The sequence below is a fragment of the Larimichthys crocea genome, chromosome XII (genome assembly GCF_000972845.2).
Source record: "Larimichthys crocea isolate SSNF chromosome XII, L_crocea_2.0, whole genome shotgun sequence".
NCBI lineage: Eukaryota > Metazoa > Chordata > Actinopteri > Sciaenidae > Larimichthys > Larimichthys crocea.
In genome coordinates, this window is record NC_040022.1 from 1,628,148 (window position 1) to 1,648,850 (window position 20,703).

A 20,703-nucleotide genomic window follows, 5' to 3' on the forward strand; every position below is an offset into this window, starting at 1 on the left:
AAGTTGTTCAACAGCACTGGTGGTCACTTTCAGGTTTACTGGTTCAAAACACGGTCCCTTTCCTCATCGTAGGAGTCACCACAAAGTATCGCCTCCACCTTCGCAACAACCTCCTCTCCCTCCTGACTGGTCAGAGCTCCTCTGTTCCTCTTTAATCTTGTAGAGGCTCTGGGCTCCTCTTGGTCCAGACTGGAGGCTCATCTCCGGTTAAGGCTGCTGGTCGTGCGAACTCCCCTCTTCTCCTCACAGACATGTTTGCTGTTGGAGTCTGGAGGTGCCGAGAGCAAAGGAATATGTACTACTGTGATGGTGAAGAGGAAATGCGACATGCGACTAATTAGTAGCAGTAACGTACCTAGTATCTAACAACTGTGATTCTAAAATGATTAACTAGTTAAAAGTTTTACTCACCTATCCTGTGTACTTTATTTCAGGTTTCAAACGATATCCAGCCGTTTGCGCTGACCGATAGATCTCTTCTTCGTACTCGACGATAGTTTTTTGAAAAACTCCAAAATTTCTTCAGCAGCAGCAGTTGTCGCTCGTTGCAAACTTCTCAAACAGTCAACTGAGACCTGTCGGACGACAGATAAAAATTACGGGTCACCGCTACAAAACCGCTTCCACTTTTCATATACGTTCGTGCACAGAGGAACGCTGCAACGGCTGGAGGGGTACCCGCGGAGGCACACTGGAAGTTCCGACGGTGGAAGGGCGGAAGCAATATGTGTCCTCTCCAGGTGCCGGTTATTCAGTGGTATGTTAAGCTTAGGCTAACAGGGAAAATGTTAGAAAGAAGAAGACATCACTATCTATCTATCTATCTATCTATCATATATCTATCTATCTCCTATCTATCTTATCTATCTATCTATCTAGCTACTTCTAGTAGACCACCAGCTTTTTAGGATACACTATTATTCAATCGAGTGAAGGAAGTAGAATATGATGTGTTATTATGAGCTCCGTGCCACAATCTTAAAATATAATTTCGTTGAATCCATCTTTGGATTTGCTACATTCAGAACTTAGCAAGAAGTGTTTGGTCCACAGAGCTGTATATTAGTGTACTTCCAAAAAAGTACACAAACATTAGACTTTGATTGATTTAATCAATGATTTTACAAGCAGGCTCACTAGCCGGTCATGTACAGTAGAAAATATGCAAAAGAACATTCATCAATAGGACTTCTCATGTGGTCATTAAAACGACAGTTATTCACATCAAATCTTGATGAAACTTTTACATGAATATTTAATTTCAACATGGTCCTCTACCGGAGGTCGTTTATATGATCCCAGGTGTTTCTTATCGAAAATGTGATTTGGAGTACAATTTTCCCAACTGTGTGAAACTTTTCCCACGCATTGTGCGAGTACATGGTTTCTTGTCTGTGTGGGAGATCTTATGTGCACTTTCAAATGGCCTTTTGATATAAAAGCTTTCCCATGTTGTACAAATGAACAGTTTTTCACCTTTGTATTCTCATGTGATTCAGCAAACTATCCCTCGTCTTCAAATGTTTACCACAAATGTCACATTTAAAAGAGAGTTTACCTTTGTGAGTATTACCATAAATCTCTGACAAGTTAGGATTGTAGACTATGGTTACTGTTTGCTTGTTTATATTTGTTGATGTTTTTGTTCTGACTCTGCACTCTAGTAGAGTTTCATGTTGTATCCTTTCTGCATCTTGGCTCTTAGCTGCATAAAGTTGTTCAACACAGATGGTGGTCACTTTCAGGTTCTGGTTCAACATGGTCACATTCCTCATCAGTAGGAGTCACCACAAAGGTATCAGTCTCAAAGTACTACACTTCTAGATGTCTTAAAAATACCTAAATGGGAGAGTAGACTAGAGTAACCCTAAAAATCTGGAAAGCTATAAACTTTGCCTTTAATCTGTCAAAGTAAATCTCATCAACAGGCAGTATAAGTTACTTGAAAGGTTTTGTATCCATCACATATGGATGCAGGCTTCAAAAAGTGGTCTGAATATGGACTGTGTTATGTGTATCAATTCATTCATAATGGAGTATCTTCCTCTCACACATGTTGCGTGATGGCCTCACCTGTGTGTTGCTGCATGTTTTTTCAATCGTGCCAGAACAGCAAATCTTTTCCCACAGGTATTGCAAAGGTACGGCCTATCATCAGTATGGGTGCCTCGAATGTGCACTTTCAAATTACTGCTACTTTGTAAAAGCTTTCCCACATGTCGTACAAATATACGGCTCTCACCTGTGTGAATTTCTTATGCATCTCAATGCGACATGTCACTGAATCTTTTCCCGCAGGTGTTGCAAAGGTACGGCCTGTCACCAGTGTGAGCGCATCTAATGGACTTTCAACGGTACCTCTTGTGCAAAAGCTTTCCCACATGTGTGCAATATACGGTTTACTGTGTGAATTCTGGTGCTCCGTTCGAATGTTTCCATCTTACCAAATCTTTTCCCACGTGTTGCAAATATACGACTTCTCCATCTGTGTGAACCTTGCATTTATACAATGATGACTGTGCTTAAAGTCTTTACCACAACTGTCACATTTGAAAAAGGTTTTACCTTGTGAGTATTACCATCAATCTTCGCACGAGTTAGGGTTGCAGACGATGTTACTGTTACTTTTGTTCATATTGTTGATTGTTTTTGTCTGACTCTGCATGTCTAGTAGAGGTTCTTTATGTTTGCCACCTTTCTGCTTTTGTCTCTCTAGTTATGTGAGATTCATGAGAGAAAAGATGGTGGTCACTTTCAGGTTCTGGGTTCAACAGGTCCCTTTCCTCCTCAGCAGGAGTCACCAACAAAGGTATCAGCCTCACCTTCAGCACAACCTCCTCTCCCTCCTGACTGGGTGCAGAGCTCCTCCTGTTCCTCTTTAATCTGTAGAGCTCTGGGTCACTCTTGGTCCAGACTGAGCTCCTCTCCTGGTTTACAGAGCTGCTGGTCAGTGGGAAGAACCTCCTCCTCTTCCTCCTCACGGACATGTTGCTGTTGGAGATCTGGGGGACAGAGCAAAAGGAATATGATACTATGTGATGGTGTGAAGAGGAATTGCAGACATGCGACTAAATTAGTAGCAGTAACTTACTGATGTATCTAACAACTGTGATTATAAATGATTAACTAGTAAAAGTTTTCTCAACACTATCCTGTGTAACTTTATTTCAGGTTTCCAAACGATATCCAGCAGTTTGCGCTGGACGATAGATATCTTCTTGCGTACTCGACGATAGTTTTTTGAAAAACTCCAAATATTTCTTCAGCAGCAGCAGTTAGTCGCGTCGTTGACAAACGTCTCAAACCCGTCAACTGAAGACATTGTCGCTTAATTACAGATTAATATTAACTGTGTCACCGCTACAATACCGTTTCCCTCACTTCAATAACGTCACGTGCACAGAGCTAACGCTGCTAACGCTGTAGTGTTTTACTTCGTGGATGTCCAATGTATTAAGTTCCGACGCTGGGATGTGCAGAAGCATATTAAGTTCAGTTTTTTCTTTCTTTCAGTTAATGGATTTATTGAAAATTTAAAAAACAACAACAATAACAAAAAAAAAAACCATCTATCTGGCCTCATTCCGTCCAGCAGACCAACAAGCGTTTAATGAATATATCTATTTCAAGTTAATTTAGTAGAAGATAGATATATTTTAAAATTTTTTATATAGTACTGTATATTAGTAGTACTCAAAAAAGTACAATTTTAGATTTGTAAGATGTATTTTATTAATAATCAATCAGGTACAGTGAGGTAGTGTACAGTAGGAAATAGCAAAAAGAACATTTAATAGGACTTCTCATGTGGTCATATAAAACTGAAGTTATTCACTCAAATCTGACTTGGAAACTTTACATTAAAATATTTACATTTCATTTCACTGAAAAGATTTTACATTCAGTGACATAGTGTGTGCACATGTGTATTTCATTCATCTGGTGAACATGTCTCTACAGGAGTGTGTATACGGATCCTCAGGTGTTTTTAAAAATGTGATTTTAATAAAACTTTTCCCAAACTTCTGCAATTATGTGTCTCCTTACTTCTGAGTTCTTCTGTTCTAACCACGAACTACTGGCACCCAATCGTCTCCCATATGTTTTACAAATATAAAGCTTCTTGCCTATGACTTAGAGGTTTTGCCAAATATTGCAAAGGTTTCTCACCAGCGTAAGACTGTAAAGTCACCACTGTGTGAAAGGTCCTATGATTTGCGAGTTAACAGCTACTGACCTGTATGGATTTTCATGTGCTTTTTCAAGGATCTCATGTAGCAGTATCTTTTCTCACACATGTTGCAAGCATGCGGTCTTACATCTGTGTGTGTTGCCATATGGTATTTCAATTGTGACAGATAAATGAATCTTTTCCCACAGATCTTGCAAAGGTGTGGCCTTTCATCACCGTGGGCACCTCTAATGTGGACTTTCAAAGTATCACTCCCTGTGAAACTTTTCCCACATGTTGTACAAATATATGATTTCTCATCTTTGTGGGTAGCTCTTATGTGGACTTTCAAATGGCTTCTTGTTGTAAAAGCTTTCCCACATGTTGTACAAGGATACGTCATCTCACCTGTGTGTAGTTTTGTGTGATTATGCAATGTTGACTGGAGGTTAAACGCTTTCCCACATGTTGTGCAAGTATATGGTTTCTCATCTGTGTGGGTAGCTCTTATGTGGACTTTCAAATGGCTTCTTGTTGTAAAAGCTTTTCCACATGTTGTACAAAGATACGGCCTTTCGCCTGTGTGTAGTTTCGTGTGATTATGCAATGTTGCCTTCAGGTTAAACGCTTTCCCACATGTTGTACATATATACGGTTTTTCACCTGTGTGAATTCTCTGATGCATTTTCAATGATGATATGCTTATGAAACTTTTCCCACATGTTGAGCAGATATACGGCTTCTCACCTGTGTGTAGTTTTGTGTGATTATACAATGCTGACTGGAGCCTAAACGCTTTCCCACATGTTGTACATATATACGGCTTCTCACCTGTATGAATTCTCTGATGCATTTTCCGTGATGACATGCTAATGAAACTTTTCCCACATGTTGTGCAGATGTATGGCTTCTCACCTGTGTGACTTTTCACATGTTTATACAATGATGACTTGTGCTTAAAATCCTTACCACAAATGTTACATTTGAAAACATGTTTACTTTGGTGAGCATTACTGGCAGCCCCTGACAAGTTAGGGTTGCAGACGATGTTACTCTGACTTCTGTTTTCATGTTGTTGATTGTTTTGTTCTGTCTCTGCATCTCTAGTAGAGTCTTCACGCTTGTATCCTTTCTGATCTTGGCTCTCAGCTGTATAAAAGTTGTTCAACAGCAGCTGGTGGTCACTTTCAGGTTCTGGTTCAACATGGTCCCTTTCCTCATCAGTAGGAGTCACCACAAAGGTATCAGCCTCCACCTTCATCACAACCTCCTCTCCCTCCTGACTGGTGCAGAGCTCCTCCTGTTCCTCTTTAATCTGTAGAGGCTCTGGGTCCTCTTGGTCCAGACTGGAGCTCCTCTCCTGGTTACAGAGCTGCTGGTCAGTGAGAACCTCCTCCTCTTCCTCCTCACAGACATGTTGCTGTTGGAGATCTGGAGGGACAGAGAGCAAAAGGAATATGATACTACTGTGATGGTGAAGAGGAAATGCAGACATGCGACTAAATTAGTAGCAGTAACGTTACTGATGTATCTAACAACTGTGATTATAAATGATTAACTAGTAAAAGTTTTACTCACCTATCCTGTGTAACTTTATTTCAGGTTTGCAAACGATATCCAGCAGTTTGCGCTGACGATAGATCTCTTCTTCGTACTCGACGATAGTTTTTTGAAAAACTCCAAATATTTCTTCAGCAGCAGCAGTTAGTCGCTCGTTGACAAACTGTCTCAAACAGTCAACTGAAGACATTGTCGCTTAATTACAGATTAAATAATTAACTGTGTCACCGCTACAATACCGTCTTCCACTTCATTCAATAACGTTACGTGCACAGAGCTAACGCTGCTAACGGCTGTAGTGTTTACTTCCGCTGGATGTCACACTGTTAAGTTCCGACGGTGGATGTGCGGAAGCTTCTTTAATTCCGCTTTCAGTTGATGGTGTTTGATTGTTGTGTTTAATATCATTAGTGAATCTAGTAAAGTTTCAAGAATAAACAGTATAAGTAACAGTATTTAGACTTATTTTGCACTAAATCTGCTAAATACTCTGTTTTTATTTATTTTTTGCAGCCTCGATTAATGTTTTAATTATTCAATTAAATTTATTATAATTATTATCTCTGCATCTCTCTCTTCACTCTAGAAATGATCTATTTTATGCTTAGTTTGCTCATCACATATAAACAAAGTATTATGAGTAGACAGCTATTTTTTTTTTCTCTTGCTGAAGCTACAGTCACCTATTCAATTCCAGTGAACCAACAACCTTTTAATGAATACATCTATTCCAATCAGAAGAGACAAGTGAATGAAGTAAAGATGACTGTTTATTATAAAACTCTCTGACCTAATTCAAATATCATTTGACTCTGGTTACACTGTGCTCTCTTAGAACAAACATCAAACATATATAGCCACAAGTACAGTTAAAAAACAAGACTAAGGACTTGCAAGGTAAACGTAGCCATAAACATAAACAAGAACAGCAAAAGCTATGCACATGTAAAAAGGTAAATACATACATACACACACACACACACACATATATATTTATTTATTTTTAAATTTGATTTAATCAATCAAGCACAGTGAGGTAGTGTACAGTATAAAATTGCAAAATCAAGGTACATTCACATGCAATGGTCTTGTATTTTGTGTTTGTATTCATTTACAGCCAGCCATTGGATACACACAGTGTTTACCTAGAACCATTCAATTACAGGAAACCAACAAGTTTTTAATAAATAAATCTGTTTCAATCAGAAGAGACAAATAGCTTCTGCACAAGTGTATTTCATTTAGTTGATGAACACATGTTTACAGGAGTGTGTATATTAATCCTCGAGTGTTTCTTAAAGAATGTGAATTGAGTAAAACTTTTCCTAAATCTGCTGCAATTATGTGGCTCCTCACTTCAGTGAGTTCTTCTGTTCTGACCACGAACCACCAGAACTGAACTGTCTCCCACATGGTTTACCTGCAATTTAAAGATCTCACCAGTGTTGGTTCATCTCATGCACTGTAAAGTCACCACTATGTGTGAAAGCTCCCATGTTTTGCAGATTAACGGCTATTGACCTGTATGGGTTTTCATGTGTTTCCTCAAGTCTGCCCTGTGGCAGTATCTTTTCTCACACATGTTGCAAGCGTGCGGCTTCTCACCAGTGTGGATGCGACTAATGTGGACTTTCAAGGTACCACTCTGCCTGAAGGCTTTCCCACACAATGTACAAATATATGGCTTCTCACCTGTGTGAATTCTCTGATGCGTTCTCAATGTTGACATGTCAGTGAATCTTTTCCCGCAGATCTTGCAAAGGTACGGCCTCTCACCAGTGTGGGCACATCTAATGTGGACTGTCAAAGAACAACTCTGTGTGAAAGCTTTCCCACATGTTCTGCAAATATATGGCTTCTCACCAGTGTGGGCACCTCTAATGTGGACTGTCAAAGAACAACTCTGTGTGAAAGCTTTCCCACATGTTCTGCAAATATACGGCTTCTCACCTGTGTGCATTCTTATGTGTTTCAGAAATCCTGACTCATTCTTACAATCCTTCCCACAAGTGTTACATTTGAAAGGCTGGCTGTAAATATTACTGTCAGCCCCTGACAAGTTAGGGTTGCAGACGATGTTACTCTGACTTCTGTTTTCATATTGTTGATCGTTTTGTTCTGTCTCTGCATCTCTAGTAGAGTCTTCATGCTCGTATCCTTTCTGATCTTGGCTCTCAGCTGTATAAAAGTTGTTCAACAGCAGCTGGTGGTCACTTTCAGGTTCTGGTTCAACATGGTCCCTTTCCTCATCAGTAGGAGTCACCACAAAGGTATCAGCCTTCACCTTCATCACAACCTCCTCTCCCTCCTGACTGGTGCAGAGCTCCTCCTGTTCCTCTTTAATCTGTAGAGGCTCTGGGTCCTCTTGGTCCAGACTGGAGCTCCTCTCCTGGTTACAGAGCTGCTGGTCAGTGAGAACCTCCTCCTCTTCCTCCTCACAGACATGTTGCTGTTGGAGATCTGGAGGGACAGAGAGCAAAAGGAATATGATACTACTGTGATGGTGAAGAGGAAATGCAGACATGCGACTAAATTAGTAGCAGTAACGTTACTGATGTATCTAACAACTGTGATTATAAATGATTAACTAGTAAAAGTTTTACTCACCTATCCTGTGTAACTTTATTTCAGGTTTGCAAACGATATCCAGCAGTTTGCGCTGACGATAGATCTCTTCTTCGTACTCGACGATAGTTTTTTGAAAAACTCCAAATATTTCTTCAGCAGCAGCAGTTAGTCGCTCGTTGACAAACTGTCTCAAACAGTCAACTGAAGACATTGTCGCTTAATTACAGATTAAATAATTAACTGTGTCACCGCTACAATACCGTCTTCCACTTCATTCAATAACGTTACGTGCACAGAGCTAACGCTGCTAACGGCTGTAGTGTTTACTTCCGCTGGATGTCACACTGTTAAGTTCCGACGGTGGATGTGCAGAAGCTTTTCTTTCCGCTTGTAGGGCATGGTATTTATTGTTTGAATCAATGCATCTATTTCAATCAGAAGTGAATGGAGTAAAGATGATTGTTTATTATATAACCCACTGACTCAATTTAAATATCATTTTGATTAATTCATCCTTTCTGGACCATCACACTTGAGAACTTTAGCAAGTGAACATGTAAGTGTTATTTTTAAGTACTGTGTTGATCACAGAGCTGCATATTAGAAGTACTCAAAAAAGTACACAACATTTATACTTTGTAAATATTTATTTCAGTGTATGTGTACATATATCAAGAAACCTTTCAAAAGTTCTGATAATTCAATTTAGCTTTAAAATAAGGCACAGTGAGGTAGTATACAGAATAAAATAGCAAAAAGAAGGTACATTTACATTCAACAGGACTTCTCATGTGGCCATATAAAATAGTGTTGGCATTCACCTCACATGTCTGACTTGGAAACTTTACATTAGGGTATTTACATTCCAACTTTGTTGATACCATTTTACATTCAGGAACATAGATATAGTTTCTGTACAAACATATTTCTTTCAGTTTGTGAACATGTCTCTACAGGAGTGTGTATATTGATCCTCAGGTGTTTTTTAAAAGAATGTGATTTGAGTAAAACTTTTCCCAAAACTGCTGTAATTATGTAGCTCCTCACTTCTGTGAATTCTTCTGTTCCGACCACGAACCACCGGAACTGAACTGTCTCCCACACGTTTTGCAAATACAAAGTGTCTCATCTGCAACTTATACTATTTGCCAAATATTTCAATAGTCTCTCACCAGTGTTGGTTCTTCTCATGGACTGTGAAGTCACCACTATGTGTGACAACTCTTGTGTTTTGCAAGATCACAGCTATTGACCTGTATGGATTTTCATGTGTACTTTTAAGTCTTTCCTGTAGGAGTATCTTTTCTCACACATGCTGCAGGCATATGGCTTCTTACCTGTGTGAGTTTCTGTATGTGCTTTCAGTTGTGATAGAACAGTGAATGTTTTACCACAGATCTTGCAAAGGTACGGCTTCTCACCAGTGTGAATCCATCTAATGTGGACTTTCAAGGTACCTCTCTGTGCAAACGCTTTTCCACATACTGTGCAAGTATGCGGCTTCTCACCGGTGTGTGTTTTTGTATGTGCTTTTAGTTGTGACGGAACAGCGAATCCTTTCCCACAGATCTTGCAAAGGTACGGCCTCTCACCATTGTGAATCCATCTAATGTGTCTACTCAAATTAGCACTCTGTGCAAACGCTTTTCCACATACTGTGCAAGTATGCGGCTTCTCACCGGTGTGTGTTTTTGTATGTGCTTTTAGTTGTGACGGAACAGCGAATCCTTTCCCACAGATCTTGCAAAGGTACGGCCTCTCACCAGTGTGAATCCATCTAATGTGTCTTCTCAAATTAGCACTCTGTGCAAACGCTTTTCCACATACTGTGCAAGTATGCGGCTTCTCACCGGTGTGTGTTTTTGTATGTGCTTTTAGTTGTGACGGAACAGCGAATCCTTTCCCACAGATCTTGCAAAGGTACGGCCTCTCACCATTGTGAATCCATCTAATGTGTCTTCTCAAATTAGCACTCTGTGCAAACGCTTTTCCACATACTGTGCAAGTATGCGGCTTCTCACCGGTGTGTGTTTTTGTATGTGCTTTTAGTTGTGACGGAACAGCGAATCCTTTCCCACAGATCTTGCAAAGGTACGGCCTCTCACCATTGTGAATCCATCTAATGTGTCTACTCAAATTAGCACTCTGTGCAAACGCTTTTCCACATACTGTGCAAGTATGCGGCTTCTCACTGGTGTGTGTTTTTGTATGTGCTTTTAGTTGTGACGGAACAGCGAATCCTTTCCCACAGATCTTGCAAAGGTACGGCCTCTCACCAGTGTGAATCCATCTAATGTGTCTTCTCAAATTAGCACTCTGTGCAAACGCTTTTCCACATACTGTGCAAGTATGCGGCTTCTCACCGGTGTGTGTTTTTGTATGTGCTTTTAGTTGTGACGGAACAGCGAATCCTTTCCCACAGATCTTGCAAAGGTACGGCCTCTCACCATTGTGAATCCATCTAATGTGTCTTCTCAAGGTAGCACTATGTGCAAATGCTTTCCCACATACTGTGCAAGTATGCGGCTTCTCACAGGTGTGAATTCTCGAGTGTTTATTCAATGTTGACTGTAAATTAAAAGCTTTCCCACATGTTGTACATGTATACGGCTTTTCACCTGTGTGAATTCTTTGATGCACAGTAAATGAGTTAATTCTATTAAAGCTTTTCCCGCAAGTTTTACAACTATACGGCTTCTCACCTGTGTGCATTCTCTGATGGATTTTCAATAAGTCAATTCTACTAAACGTTTTATCGCAGGTTTTGCAAATATACGGCTTCTCACCTGTGTGCATTCTCATGTGGTTCAGAAGTACTGACTTATACTTATAATCCTTTCCACAAGTGTTACATTTAAAAGACGGTTTGTCAATATTACTGTCAGCCCCTGACAAGTTAGGGTTGCAGACGATGTTACTCTGACTTCTGTTTTCATGTTGTTGATCGTTTTGTTCTGACTCTGCATCTCTAGTAGAGTCTTCATGCTCGTATCCTTTCTGATCTTGGCTCTCAGCTGTATAAAAGTTGTTCAACAGCAGCTGGTGGTCACTTTCAGGTTCTGGTTCAACATGGTCCCTTTCCTCATCAGTAGGAGTCACCACAAAGGTATCAGCCTCCACCTTCATCACAACCTCCTCTCCCTCCTGACTGGTGCAGAGCTCCTCCTGTTCCTCTTTAATCTGTAGAGGCTCTGGGTCCTCTTGGTCCAGACTGGAGCTCCTCTCCTGGTTACAGAGCTGCTGGTCAGTGAGAACCTCCTCCTCTTCCTCCTCACAGACATGTTGCTGTTGGAGATCTGGAGGGACAGAGAGCAAAAGGAATATGATACTACTGTGATGGTGAAGAGGAAATGCAGACATGCGACTAAATTAGTAGCAGTAACGTTACTGATGTATCTAACAACTGTGATTATAAATGATTAACTAGTAAAAGTTTTACTCACCTATCCTGTGTAACTTTATTTCAGGTTTGCAAACGATATCCAGCAGTTTGCGCTGACGATAGATCTCTTCTTCGTACTCGACGATAGTTTTTTGAAAAACTCCAAATATTTCTTCAGCAGCAGCAGTTAGTCGCTCGTTGACAAACTGTCTCAAACAGTCAACTGAAGACATTGTCGCTTAATTACAGATTAAATAATTAACTGTGTCACCGCTACAATACCGTCTTCCACTTCATTCAATAACGTTACGTGCACAGAGCTAACGCTGCTAACGGCTGTAGTGTTTACTAGTGATGGCAGCGCGACGCTGAAGCTTCAAACCCTGGACTACAATTCCATAGAAGCACTTCTTCTTCTCTGGTGTTTTACGGCAGTCGGCATCCTTATAGTTACATATACGGCCCTCTTCTGGACTTTACTTCTTTACTACTTCATTTTCTTTTCTTTTTATTAACCCAGTTAAAACAAGATATCCCAGTATGATTTTCCTCCCTTCTCTACATTTCCCACATTCTATTATACTTTTGAAACTTTTCTCCACTGCTCCTGTCCTCCGCAACCCTGCCATCATCTCTTCCCTCTCCCTTTCATATCTCTGACAATCAACCATCACATGCTCCACTGTCTCTCTCTCTCCACAGCTACATAGACCAGTTGGATGTTTCCCTACTATATATTGAGTGTGCTATTTAATCTACTGTGCCCTATTCTTAGTCTGCTCATTGTCACCTGTTCCACTCTGATACCTCCACAACACCCCACCTCACCTACTTCATCTTGTAGTTTATATAAATGTCTCCCCTTTTCCTGGATTTTCCAATATTGTTTCCATTGATTAATTTTTTCTTTCCATATTAAACTTTCCCCTTCTGCTTTTGATAATTTTACTTTCATGTCCACCTCTTCTTTCTTTGCTGCCTCCTTTGCCATTTGATCTGCTTTTTCATTTCCTTGTATTCCTAAATGGGCTGGTACCCACATGAATGTTATTTCCCTCCCCTGCTGTGCCAATCTGGATGTTCTCAACATTATTTCATATAATATTTCCTGATGTGTTTTTGCTGTTCTGTTTTTAATGCTTAAGAGTGATGAGACTGAATCACTACATATGATTTCCATAGAAGCACTGCTTCGAAGCTTGTTTTCGTGAGAAAAAAAAAACACGTGACATATGACGTCCGAAGCAGAAACTGCTTCGTTGCCAGAATGAATCACCTGACTGGTTCGCGGTCCAATCAGGTGATTCAGTGGCACTGCCTCGTCTCAAATCTGACAGGTGACAGGTTGAGACAGTCTTGAATTTGAGCGCCTTCAACATTTTATAAAAAATTGTATGCACACCAGACTCATCAGTTCCTTGTGAGCGAGTGTTTTCAAAATGTGCAGAAATTGTGAGCAAAAAAATAAACTGACTCAATCCAAAGACTGTTGAAAAAAGTATGTATCTCACTAAAAATCTTTGACTGTCCCCCATCCTACATAATCACCCTCTGCCATAGTTACACAAGCACACCTATGTCATAGGTTTACCACCTAAACCCATGTCATATTTTTCCAGCGCTTTCCTCAATAACACAATACACACGTTCAAGGTCCCATTGATCTTTATTTGTGAACAGAACATAATAATCAGTGTACGTGTGCATGTTTGTAAATAAACTTCCTGTCCTCCAACTAGCCTAATTTGACTGCAGCCTGGCACCTTGCTAGGAGAGGTCACCATAACTGAAGCTTCGAGTAATGAACCCATTTTTGAAACAATTGGCTCAACTGGTTCAGTGCTTCACAAAAGCTTCATTTACCCATTACTAGTGTTTACTTCTGCTGGATGTCACACTGTTAAGTTCCGACAGTGGATGTGCGGAAGCATATTAAAGTTCCGCTTTCAGTTGCTTGTATTTCATTGGTGTGTTTAATAGCATTAGTGAATATAGTAAAATTTAAGAATAATCTATCTATCTATCTATCTATCTATCTATCTATCTATCTATCTATTTCTAGTAGACCAACAAGCTTTTAATGAATACATCTATTTCAATCAGAAGTGAATGAAGTAGAATATGATTGTTTATTATGTAGTTTAAATATAATTTCATTTAATCCATCCTTTCTGGATTGTGACATTCAAAACTTTAGCAAGCAACTCTTCCTTTGATTGTGCACTTTCAAATTACTGCTCTTTGTGAAAGCTTTCCCACATGTACAAATATACGGTTTCTCGCCTGTGTGAATTCTCTGATGCATTTTCAATGCTGACATGTCAGTGAATCTTTTCCCACAGGTGTTGCAAAGGTACGGCCTCTCACCAGTGTGAGTGCTTCTAATGTGGATTTTCAAATGTATCATCTGTATGAAACCTTTCCCACATGTCGTGCAGATATACGGCCTCTCACCTGTGTGTAGCTTCATGTGATTATCCAATGTTGACTGGAACTTAAATGCTTTCCCACATGTTGTGCATGTATACAGTTTATCACCTGTGTGTATTCTTTGATGTCGTGTCAATGTTTGCATCTTACCAAATCTTTTCCCACAGGTGTTGCAAATATACAATTTATCACCTGTGTGAATTTTCGCATGTTTATACAATGATGACCTGTGCTTAAAATCCTTACCACAAATGTCACATTTGAAAACATGTTTACTTTGGTGAGCATTACTGTCAGCCCCTGACAAGTTATGGTTGCAGACGATGTTACTCTGACTTCTGTTTTCATGTTGTTTATTGTTTTGTTCTGTCTCTGCATCTCTAGTAGAGTCTTCACGCTTGTATCCTTTCTGATCTTGGCTCTCAGCTGCATAAAAGTTGTTCAACAGCAGCTGGTGGTCACTTTCAGGTTCTGGTTCAACATGGTCCCTTTCCTCATCAGTAGGAGTCACCACAAAGGTATCAGCCTCCACCTTCATCACAACCTCCTCTCCCTCCTGACTGGTGCAGAGCTCCTCCTGTTCCTCTTTAATCTGTAGAGGCTCTGGGTCCTCTTGGTCCAGACTGGAGCTCCTCTCCTGGTTACAGAGCTGCTGGTCAGTGAGAACCTCCTCCTCTTCCTCCTCACAGACATGTTGCTGTTGGAGATCTGGAGGGACAGAGAGCAAAAGGAATATGATACTACTGTGATGGTGAAGAGGAAATGCAGACATGCGACTAAATTAGTAGCAGTAACGTTACTGATGTATCTAACAACTGTGATTATAAATGATTAACTAGTAAAAGTTTTACTCACCTATCCTGTGTAACTTTATTTCAGGTTTGCAAACGATATCCAGCAGTTTGCGCTGACGATAGATCTCTTCTTCGTACTCGACGATAGTTTTTTGAAAAACTCCAAATATTTCTTCAGCAGCAGCAGTTAGTCGCTCGTTGACAAACTGTCTCAAACAGTCAACTGAAGACATTGTCGCTTAATTACAGATTAAATAATTAACTGTGTCACCGCTACAATACCGTCTTCCACTTCATTCAATAACGTTACGTGCACAGAGCTAACGCTGCTAACGGCTGTAGTGTTTACTTCCGCTGGATGTCACACTGTTAAGTTCCGACGGTGGATGTGCAGAAGCTTTTCTTTCCGCTTGTAGGGCATGGTATTTATTGTTTGAATCAATGCATCTATTTCAATCAGAAGTGAATGGAGTAAAGATGATTGTTTATTATATAACCCACTGACTCAATTTAAATATCATTTTGATTAATTCATCCTTTCTGGACCATCACACTTGAGAACTTTAGCAAGTGAACATGTAAGTGTTATTTTTAAGTACTGTGTTGATCACAGAGCTGCATATTAGAAGTACTCAAAAAAGTACACAACATTTATACTTTGTAAATATTTATTTCAGTGTATGTGTACATATATCAAGAAACCTTTCAAAAGTTCTGATAATTCAATTTAGCTTTAAAATAAGGCACAGTGAGGTAGTATACAGAATAAAATAGCAAAAAGAAGGTACATTTACATTCAACAGGACTTCTCATGTGGCCATATAAAATAGTGTTGGCATTCACCTCACATGTCTGACTTGGAAACTTTACATTAGGGTATTTACATTCCAACTTTGTTGATACCATTTTACATTCAGGAACATAGATATAGTTTCTGTACAAACATATTTCTTTCAGTTTGTGAACATGTCTCTACAGGAGTGTGTATATTGATCCTCAGGTGTTTTTTTAAAGAATGTGATTTGAGTAAAACTTTTCCCAAAACTGCTGTAATTATGTAGCTCCTCACTTCTGTGAATTCTTCTGTTCCGACCATGAACCACCGGAACTGAACTGTCTCCCACACGTTTTGCAAATACAAAGTGTCTCATCTGCAACTTATACTATTTGCCAAATATTTCAATAGTCTCTCACCAGTGTTGGTTCTTCTCATGGACTGTGAAGTCACCATTATGTGTGACAACTCTTGTGTTTTGAAAGATCACAGCTATTGACCTGTATGGATTTTCATGTGTACTTTTAAGTCTTTCCTGTAGCAGTATCTTTTCTCACACATGCTGCAGGCATATGGCTTCTTACCTGTGTGAGTTTCTGTATGTGCTTTCAGTTGTGACGGAACAGTAAATCCTTTCCCACAGATCTTGCAAAGGTACGGCTTCTCACCAGTGTGAATCCCTCTAACGTGGACTTTCAAGGTAGCACTCTGTGCAAACGCTTTTCCACATATTGTGCAAATATGGGGCTTCTCACCGGTGTGTGTTTTTGTATGTGCTTTTAGTTGTGACAGAACAGTGAATCCTTTCCCACAGATCTTGCAAGGGTACGGCCTCTCACCAGTGTGAATCCCTCTAATGTGTCCTGTCAAGGTAGCACTGTGTGCAAACGCTTTCCCACATGTTGTGCAGATATGCGGCCTCTCACCTGTGTGTAGTTTTGTGTGATTATGCAATGTTGACTGGAGGTTAAAAGCTTTCCCACATGTTGTACATGTATACGGCTTTTCACCTGTGTGAATTCTTTGATGCCGTCTCAATGTTTGCATCTTACCAAATGTTTTCCCGCAGGTCTTGCAAAGGTACGGCCTCTCATCTGTGTGGACTTGTCTACTGTGTACTTTTAGGGCACTACTATCTGTAAAAGCTTTCCCACATGTTGTGCAAATATACGGCTTCTCACCTGTGTGAATTCTTGCATGTCTCTGAAATACTGACTTGTACCTAAAATTTTTACCACAACTGTCACACTTGAATGCATATTTACCTGTGTGCTTATTACCACCAAACTCTGACAAGTTAGGGTTGCAGACGATGTTACTCTGACTTCTGTTTTCATGTTGTTGATCGTTTTGTTCTGTCTCTGCATCTCTAGTAGAGTCTTCACGCTTGTATCCTTTCTGATCTTGGCTCTCAGCTGCATAAAAGTTGTTCAACAGCAGCTGGTGGTCACTTTCAGGTTCTGGTTCAACATGGTCCCTTTCCTCATCAGTAGGAGTCACCACAAAGGTATCAGCCTCCACCTTCATCACAACCTCCTCTCCCTCCTGACTGGTGCAGAGCTCCTCCTGTTCCTCTTTAATCTGTAGAGGCTCTGGGTCCTCTTGGTCCAGACTGGAGCTCCTCTCCTGGTTACAGAGCTGCTGGTCAGTGAGAACCTCCTCCTCTTCCTCCTCACAGACATGTTGCTGTTGGAGATCTGGAGGGACAGAGAGCAAAAGGAATATGATACTACTGTGATGGTGAAGAGGAAATGCAGACATGCGACTAAATTAGTAGCAGTAACGTTACTGATGTATCTAACAACTGTGATTATAAATGATTAACTAGTAAAAGTTTTACTCACCTATCCTGTGTAACTTTATTTCAGGTTTGCAAACGATATCCAGCAGTTTGCGCTGACGATAGATCTCTTCTTCGTACTCGACGATAGTTTTTTGAAAAACTCCAAATATTTCTTCAGCAGCAGCAGTTAGTCGCTCGTTGACAAACTGTCTCAAACAGTCAACTGAAGACATTGTCGCTTAATTACAGATTAAATAATTAACTGTGTCACCGCTACAATACCGTCTTCCACTTCATTCAATAACGTTACGTGCACAGAGCTAACGCTGCTAACGGCTGTAGTGTTTACTTCCGCTGGATGTCACACTGTTAAGTTCCGACGGTGGATGTGCAGAAGCTTTTCTTTCCGCTTGTAGGGCATGGTATTTATTGTTTGAATCAATGCATCTATTTCAATCAGAAGTGAATGGAGTAAAGATGATTGTTTAGTATATAAGCCACTGACTCAATTTAAATATCATTTTGATTAATTCATCCTTTCTGGACCATCACACTTGAGAACTTTAGCAAGTGAACATGTAAGTGTTATTTTTAAGTACTGTGTTGATCACAGAGCTGCATATTAGAAGTACTCAAAAAAGTACACAACATTTATACTTTGTAAATATTTATTTCAGTGTATGTGTACATATATCAAGAAACCTTTCAAAAGTTCTGATAATTCAATTTAGCTTTAAAATAAGGCACAGTGAGGTAGTATACAGAATAAAATAGCAAAAAGAAGGTACATTTACATTCAACAGGACTTCTCATGTGGCCATATAAAATAGTGTTGGCATTCACCTCACATGTCTGACTTGGAAACTTTACATTAGGGTATTTACATTCCAACTTTGTTGATACCATTTTACATTCAGGAACATAGATATAGTTTCTGTACAAACATATTTCTTTCAGTTTGTGAACATGTCTCTACAGGAGTGTGTATATTGATCCTCAGGTGTTTTTTTAAAGAATGTGATTTGAGTAAAACTTTTCCCAAAACTGCTGTAATTATGTAGCTCCTCACTTCTGTGAATTCTTCTGTTCCGACCACGAACCACCGGAACTGAACTGTCTCCCACACGTTTTGCAAATACAAAGTGTCTCATCTGCAACTTATACTATTTGCCAAATATTTCAATAGTTTCTCACCAGTGTTGGTTCTTCTCATGGACTGTGAAGTCACCACTATGTGTGACAACTCTTGTGTTTTGCAAGAAAACAGCTATTGACCTGTATGGATTTTCATGTGTACTTTTAAGTCTTGCCTGTAGAAGTATCTTTTCTCACACATGTTGCAGGCATATGGCTTCTTACCTGTGTGAGTTTCTGTATGTGCTTTCAGTAGTGACGGAACAATGAATCCTTTTCCACAGATCTTGCAAAGGTACGGCTTCTCACCAGTGTGAATACATCTAATGTGTTCTCTCAAGGTACCACGATGTGCATACGCTTTTCCACATATTGTGCAAGCATACGGCTTCTCACCGGTGTGTGTTATTGTATGTGCTTTTAGATGTCGCGCAACAGCGAATCTTTTCCCACAGATCTCACAAAGGTACGGCCTCTCACCAGTGTGAATTTGTCTAATGTGTACTTTCAAGCTAATTCTCTGTGCGAACACTTTCCCACATGTTGTGCAAGTATATGGCTTCTCACCTGTGTGAATTCTCTGATGCGATTTCAATGATGACATGTCAGGGAATGTTTTACCACAGATATTGCAAAGGTACGGCTTCTCATCAGTGTGGGCTCGTCTAATGTGGACTGTCAAGTTACTTTTCTGTGTGAAATTTTTCCCACATGTTGTACAAATATGTGGCTTCTCACCCGTGTGAGTTCTTTGATGTTGTCTTAATCCTTCCATGTTACGAAATCTTTTCCCACAGGCGTTGCAAAGGTACGGCTTCTCACCTGTGTGAACTCTCGTATGTTTCTGTAAACCTGACTTGTACTTAAAATCTTTACCACAAATGTCACATTTCAAAGAGTGTTTGCCTGGGTGAGCATTACTGTCAGCCCCTGACAAGTTAGGGTTGCACACGATGTTACTCTGACTTCTGTTTTCATGTGGTTGATCGTTTTGTTCTGTCTCTGCATCTCTAGTAGAGTCTTCATGCTCGTATCCTTTCTGATCTTGGCTCTCAGCTGCATAAAAGTTGTTCAACAGCAGCTGGTGGTCACTTTCAGGTTCTGGTTCAGCATGGTCCCTTTCCTCATCAGTAGGAGTCACCACAAAGGTATCAGCCTCCACCTTCATCACAACCTCCTCTCCCTCCTGACTGGTGCAGAGCTCCTCCTGTTCCTCTTTAATCTGTAGAGGCTCTGGGTCCTCTTGGTCCAGACTGGAGCTCCTCTCCTGGTTACAGAGCTGCTGGTCAGTGAGAACCTCCTCCTCTTCCTCCTTACAGACATGTTGCTGTTGGAGATCTGGAGGGACAGAGAGCAAAAGGAATATGATACTACTGTGATGGTGAAGAGGAAATGCAGACGTGAGTAAATTAGTCAGCAAGGGCTGGCTTAATTCGTGGCAGCGGCAGCTAGTAGTGGCATTTCCGGTGGCAGCCTGAGCTGATGCCAGTGTCTGTGGCATTGATTAATCTCTCAACTGCTGCCGCTGTGTGTGTCCGTGTGTGTGTGCACCACGGCAGTTGCTGCTGTTATGGGCATTTGTTTTTATTTTATAAAAGTCATTGTTGTATTACACTCGATGGAAGTAACATTTCTTTTACGTGAGTTCCGCATTCATTTGCAGGGTTTTCTTAAATAATCTCTTAACCACTGCCACTGTGTGGCGTGGCTGTCGGTATCTGAGGCTGTTAAATGTCCCAAGGGCTACTCCGACTGACAAGTAGGTGGACAGTCACCCCCTTTCGGTGTCTGAGTTGATGCCCCAATTGGTTGTCGGGTATGGAAGCTAATTTAAATATCCGATCTGAAAATGAACCTAAAATGTTCCAGCATAAAAGGTAATGTTATAACATTTAAAGCATTCGGTTCATACCACTTATGTCATGAAGTGTCATATCCTATGATAGGTGTTGTTTCTCAACACTTTTGATGGTCATTTTTAGTTTTTATAGATGAATTAAGTGGAAACAAATGACCCGGCAAACAACACAAAACATTGCACTTTTGAATGAACTTTTTATTCAGGGTTAAGCATTTCACTCTCCAAAGTGTCAGCAAAAACACAAA

General features: G+C 40.2%; 4 protein-coding genes across 9 annotated transcripts; all 4 read right to left on the reverse strand.

The window, feature by feature from the left end:
• Positions 1-4,160: 4,160 nt before the first annotated feature.
• On the reverse strand, positions 4,161-5,459 carry LOC104940128 (gastrula zinc finger protein XlCGF28.1). Its single transcript, XM_027285247.1, has one exon. The coding sequence runs from the start codon at positions 5,430-5,432 to the stop codon at positions 4,230-4,232; it is 1,203 nt and encodes a 400-aa protein (XP_027141048.1). The 5' UTR covers positions 5,433-5,459; the 3' UTR covers positions 4,161-4,229.
• Positions 5,460-6,816: 1,357 nt separating this feature from the next.
• On the reverse strand, positions 6,817-8,675 carry LOC113747073 (zinc finger protein OZF-like). Of its 2 annotated transcripts, XM_027285249.1 has the most exons (3): positions 8,339-8,675; positions 7,666-8,191; positions 6,817-7,578 (listed from the first exon to the last, which is right to left on the reverse strand). In XM_027285249.1, exons 1-3 carry the CDS (start codon positions 8,508-8,510, stop codon positions 7,245-7,247), a joined length of 1,032 nt encoding a protein of 343 aa, XP_027141050.1. In that variant the 5' UTR covers positions 8,511-8,675; the 3' UTR covers positions 6,817-7,244. The 2 variants fall into 2 exon arrangements, with proteins under 2 accessions (XP_027141050.1, XP_027141049.1); XM_027285248.1 differs by having other exon boundaries at positions 6,817-8,191; positions 8,339-8,674.
• Positions 8,676-8,931: 256 nt separating this feature from the next.
• LOC113747072 (gastrula zinc finger protein XlCGF57.1-like) lies at positions 8,932-17,234 on the reverse strand. 5 transcript variants are annotated; one of them, XM_027285243.1, is made up of 3 exons: positions 16,855-17,232; positions 16,691-16,767; positions 8,932-10,917 (listed from the first exon to the last, which is right to left on the reverse strand). In XM_027285243.1, exons 1-3 carry the CDS (start codon positions 17,205-17,207, stop codon positions 9,545-9,547), a joined length of 1,803 nt encoding a protein of 600 aa, XP_027141044.1. In that variant the 5' UTR covers positions 17,208-17,232; the 3' UTR covers positions 8,932-9,544. The 5 variants fall into 5 exon arrangements, with proteins under 5 accessions (XP_027141044.1, XP_027141043.1, XP_027141046.1 ...); XM_027285242.1 differs by having other exon boundaries at positions 16,691-17,234; XM_027285245.1 differs by lacking the exons at positions 16,691-16,767; positions 16,855-17,232 and adding an exon at positions 11,086-11,452 and having other exon boundaries at positions 8,932-11,001.
• An 883-nt stretch (positions 17,235-18,117) lies between these two features.
• On the reverse strand, positions 18,118-19,765 carry LOC113747074 (gastrula zinc finger protein XlCGF8.2DB-like). The gene has a single exon (XM_027285250.1). It carries the CDS (start codon positions 19,763-19,765, stop codon positions 18,731-18,733), a length of 1,035 nt encoding a protein of 344 aa, XP_027141051.1. The 3' UTR covers positions 18,118-18,730.
• Between the last annotated feature and the right edge of the window lie 938 nt (positions 19,766-20,703).

What these genes read in the sequence shown, in the direction of transcription:
- LOC113747074 (XM_027285250.1), bottom strand. Translation starts at nt 19,765, where the DNA reads ATGAAGGTGGAGGCTGATACCTTTGTGGTGACTCCTACTGATGAGGAA.
- LOC113747073 (XM_027285248.1), bottom strand. Translation starts at nt 8,510, where the DNA reads ATGTCTTCAGTTGACTGTTTGAGACAGTTTGTCAACGAGCGACTAACT. An exon ending in AATAAAGTTACACAGGATAG is followed by an intron (nt 8,192 to 8,338) that starts GTGAGTAAAACT and finishes CTGTCCCTCCAG; the next exon opens with ATCTCCAACAGCAACATGTC.
- LOC113747072 (XM_027285242.1), bottom strand. Translation starts at nt 17,207, where the DNA reads ATGAAGGTGGAGGCTGATACCTTTGTGGTGACTCCTACTGATGAGGAA. An exon ending in GCATCAAAGAATTCACACAG is followed by an intron (nt 10,918 to 16,690) that starts GTGAAAAGCCGT and finishes GAATTCACACAG; the next exon opens with GTGAAAAGCCGTATACATGT.
- LOC104940128 (XM_027285247.1), bottom strand. Translation starts at nt 5,432, where the DNA reads ATGAAGGTGGAGGCTGATACCTTTGTGGTGACTCCTACTGATGAGGAA.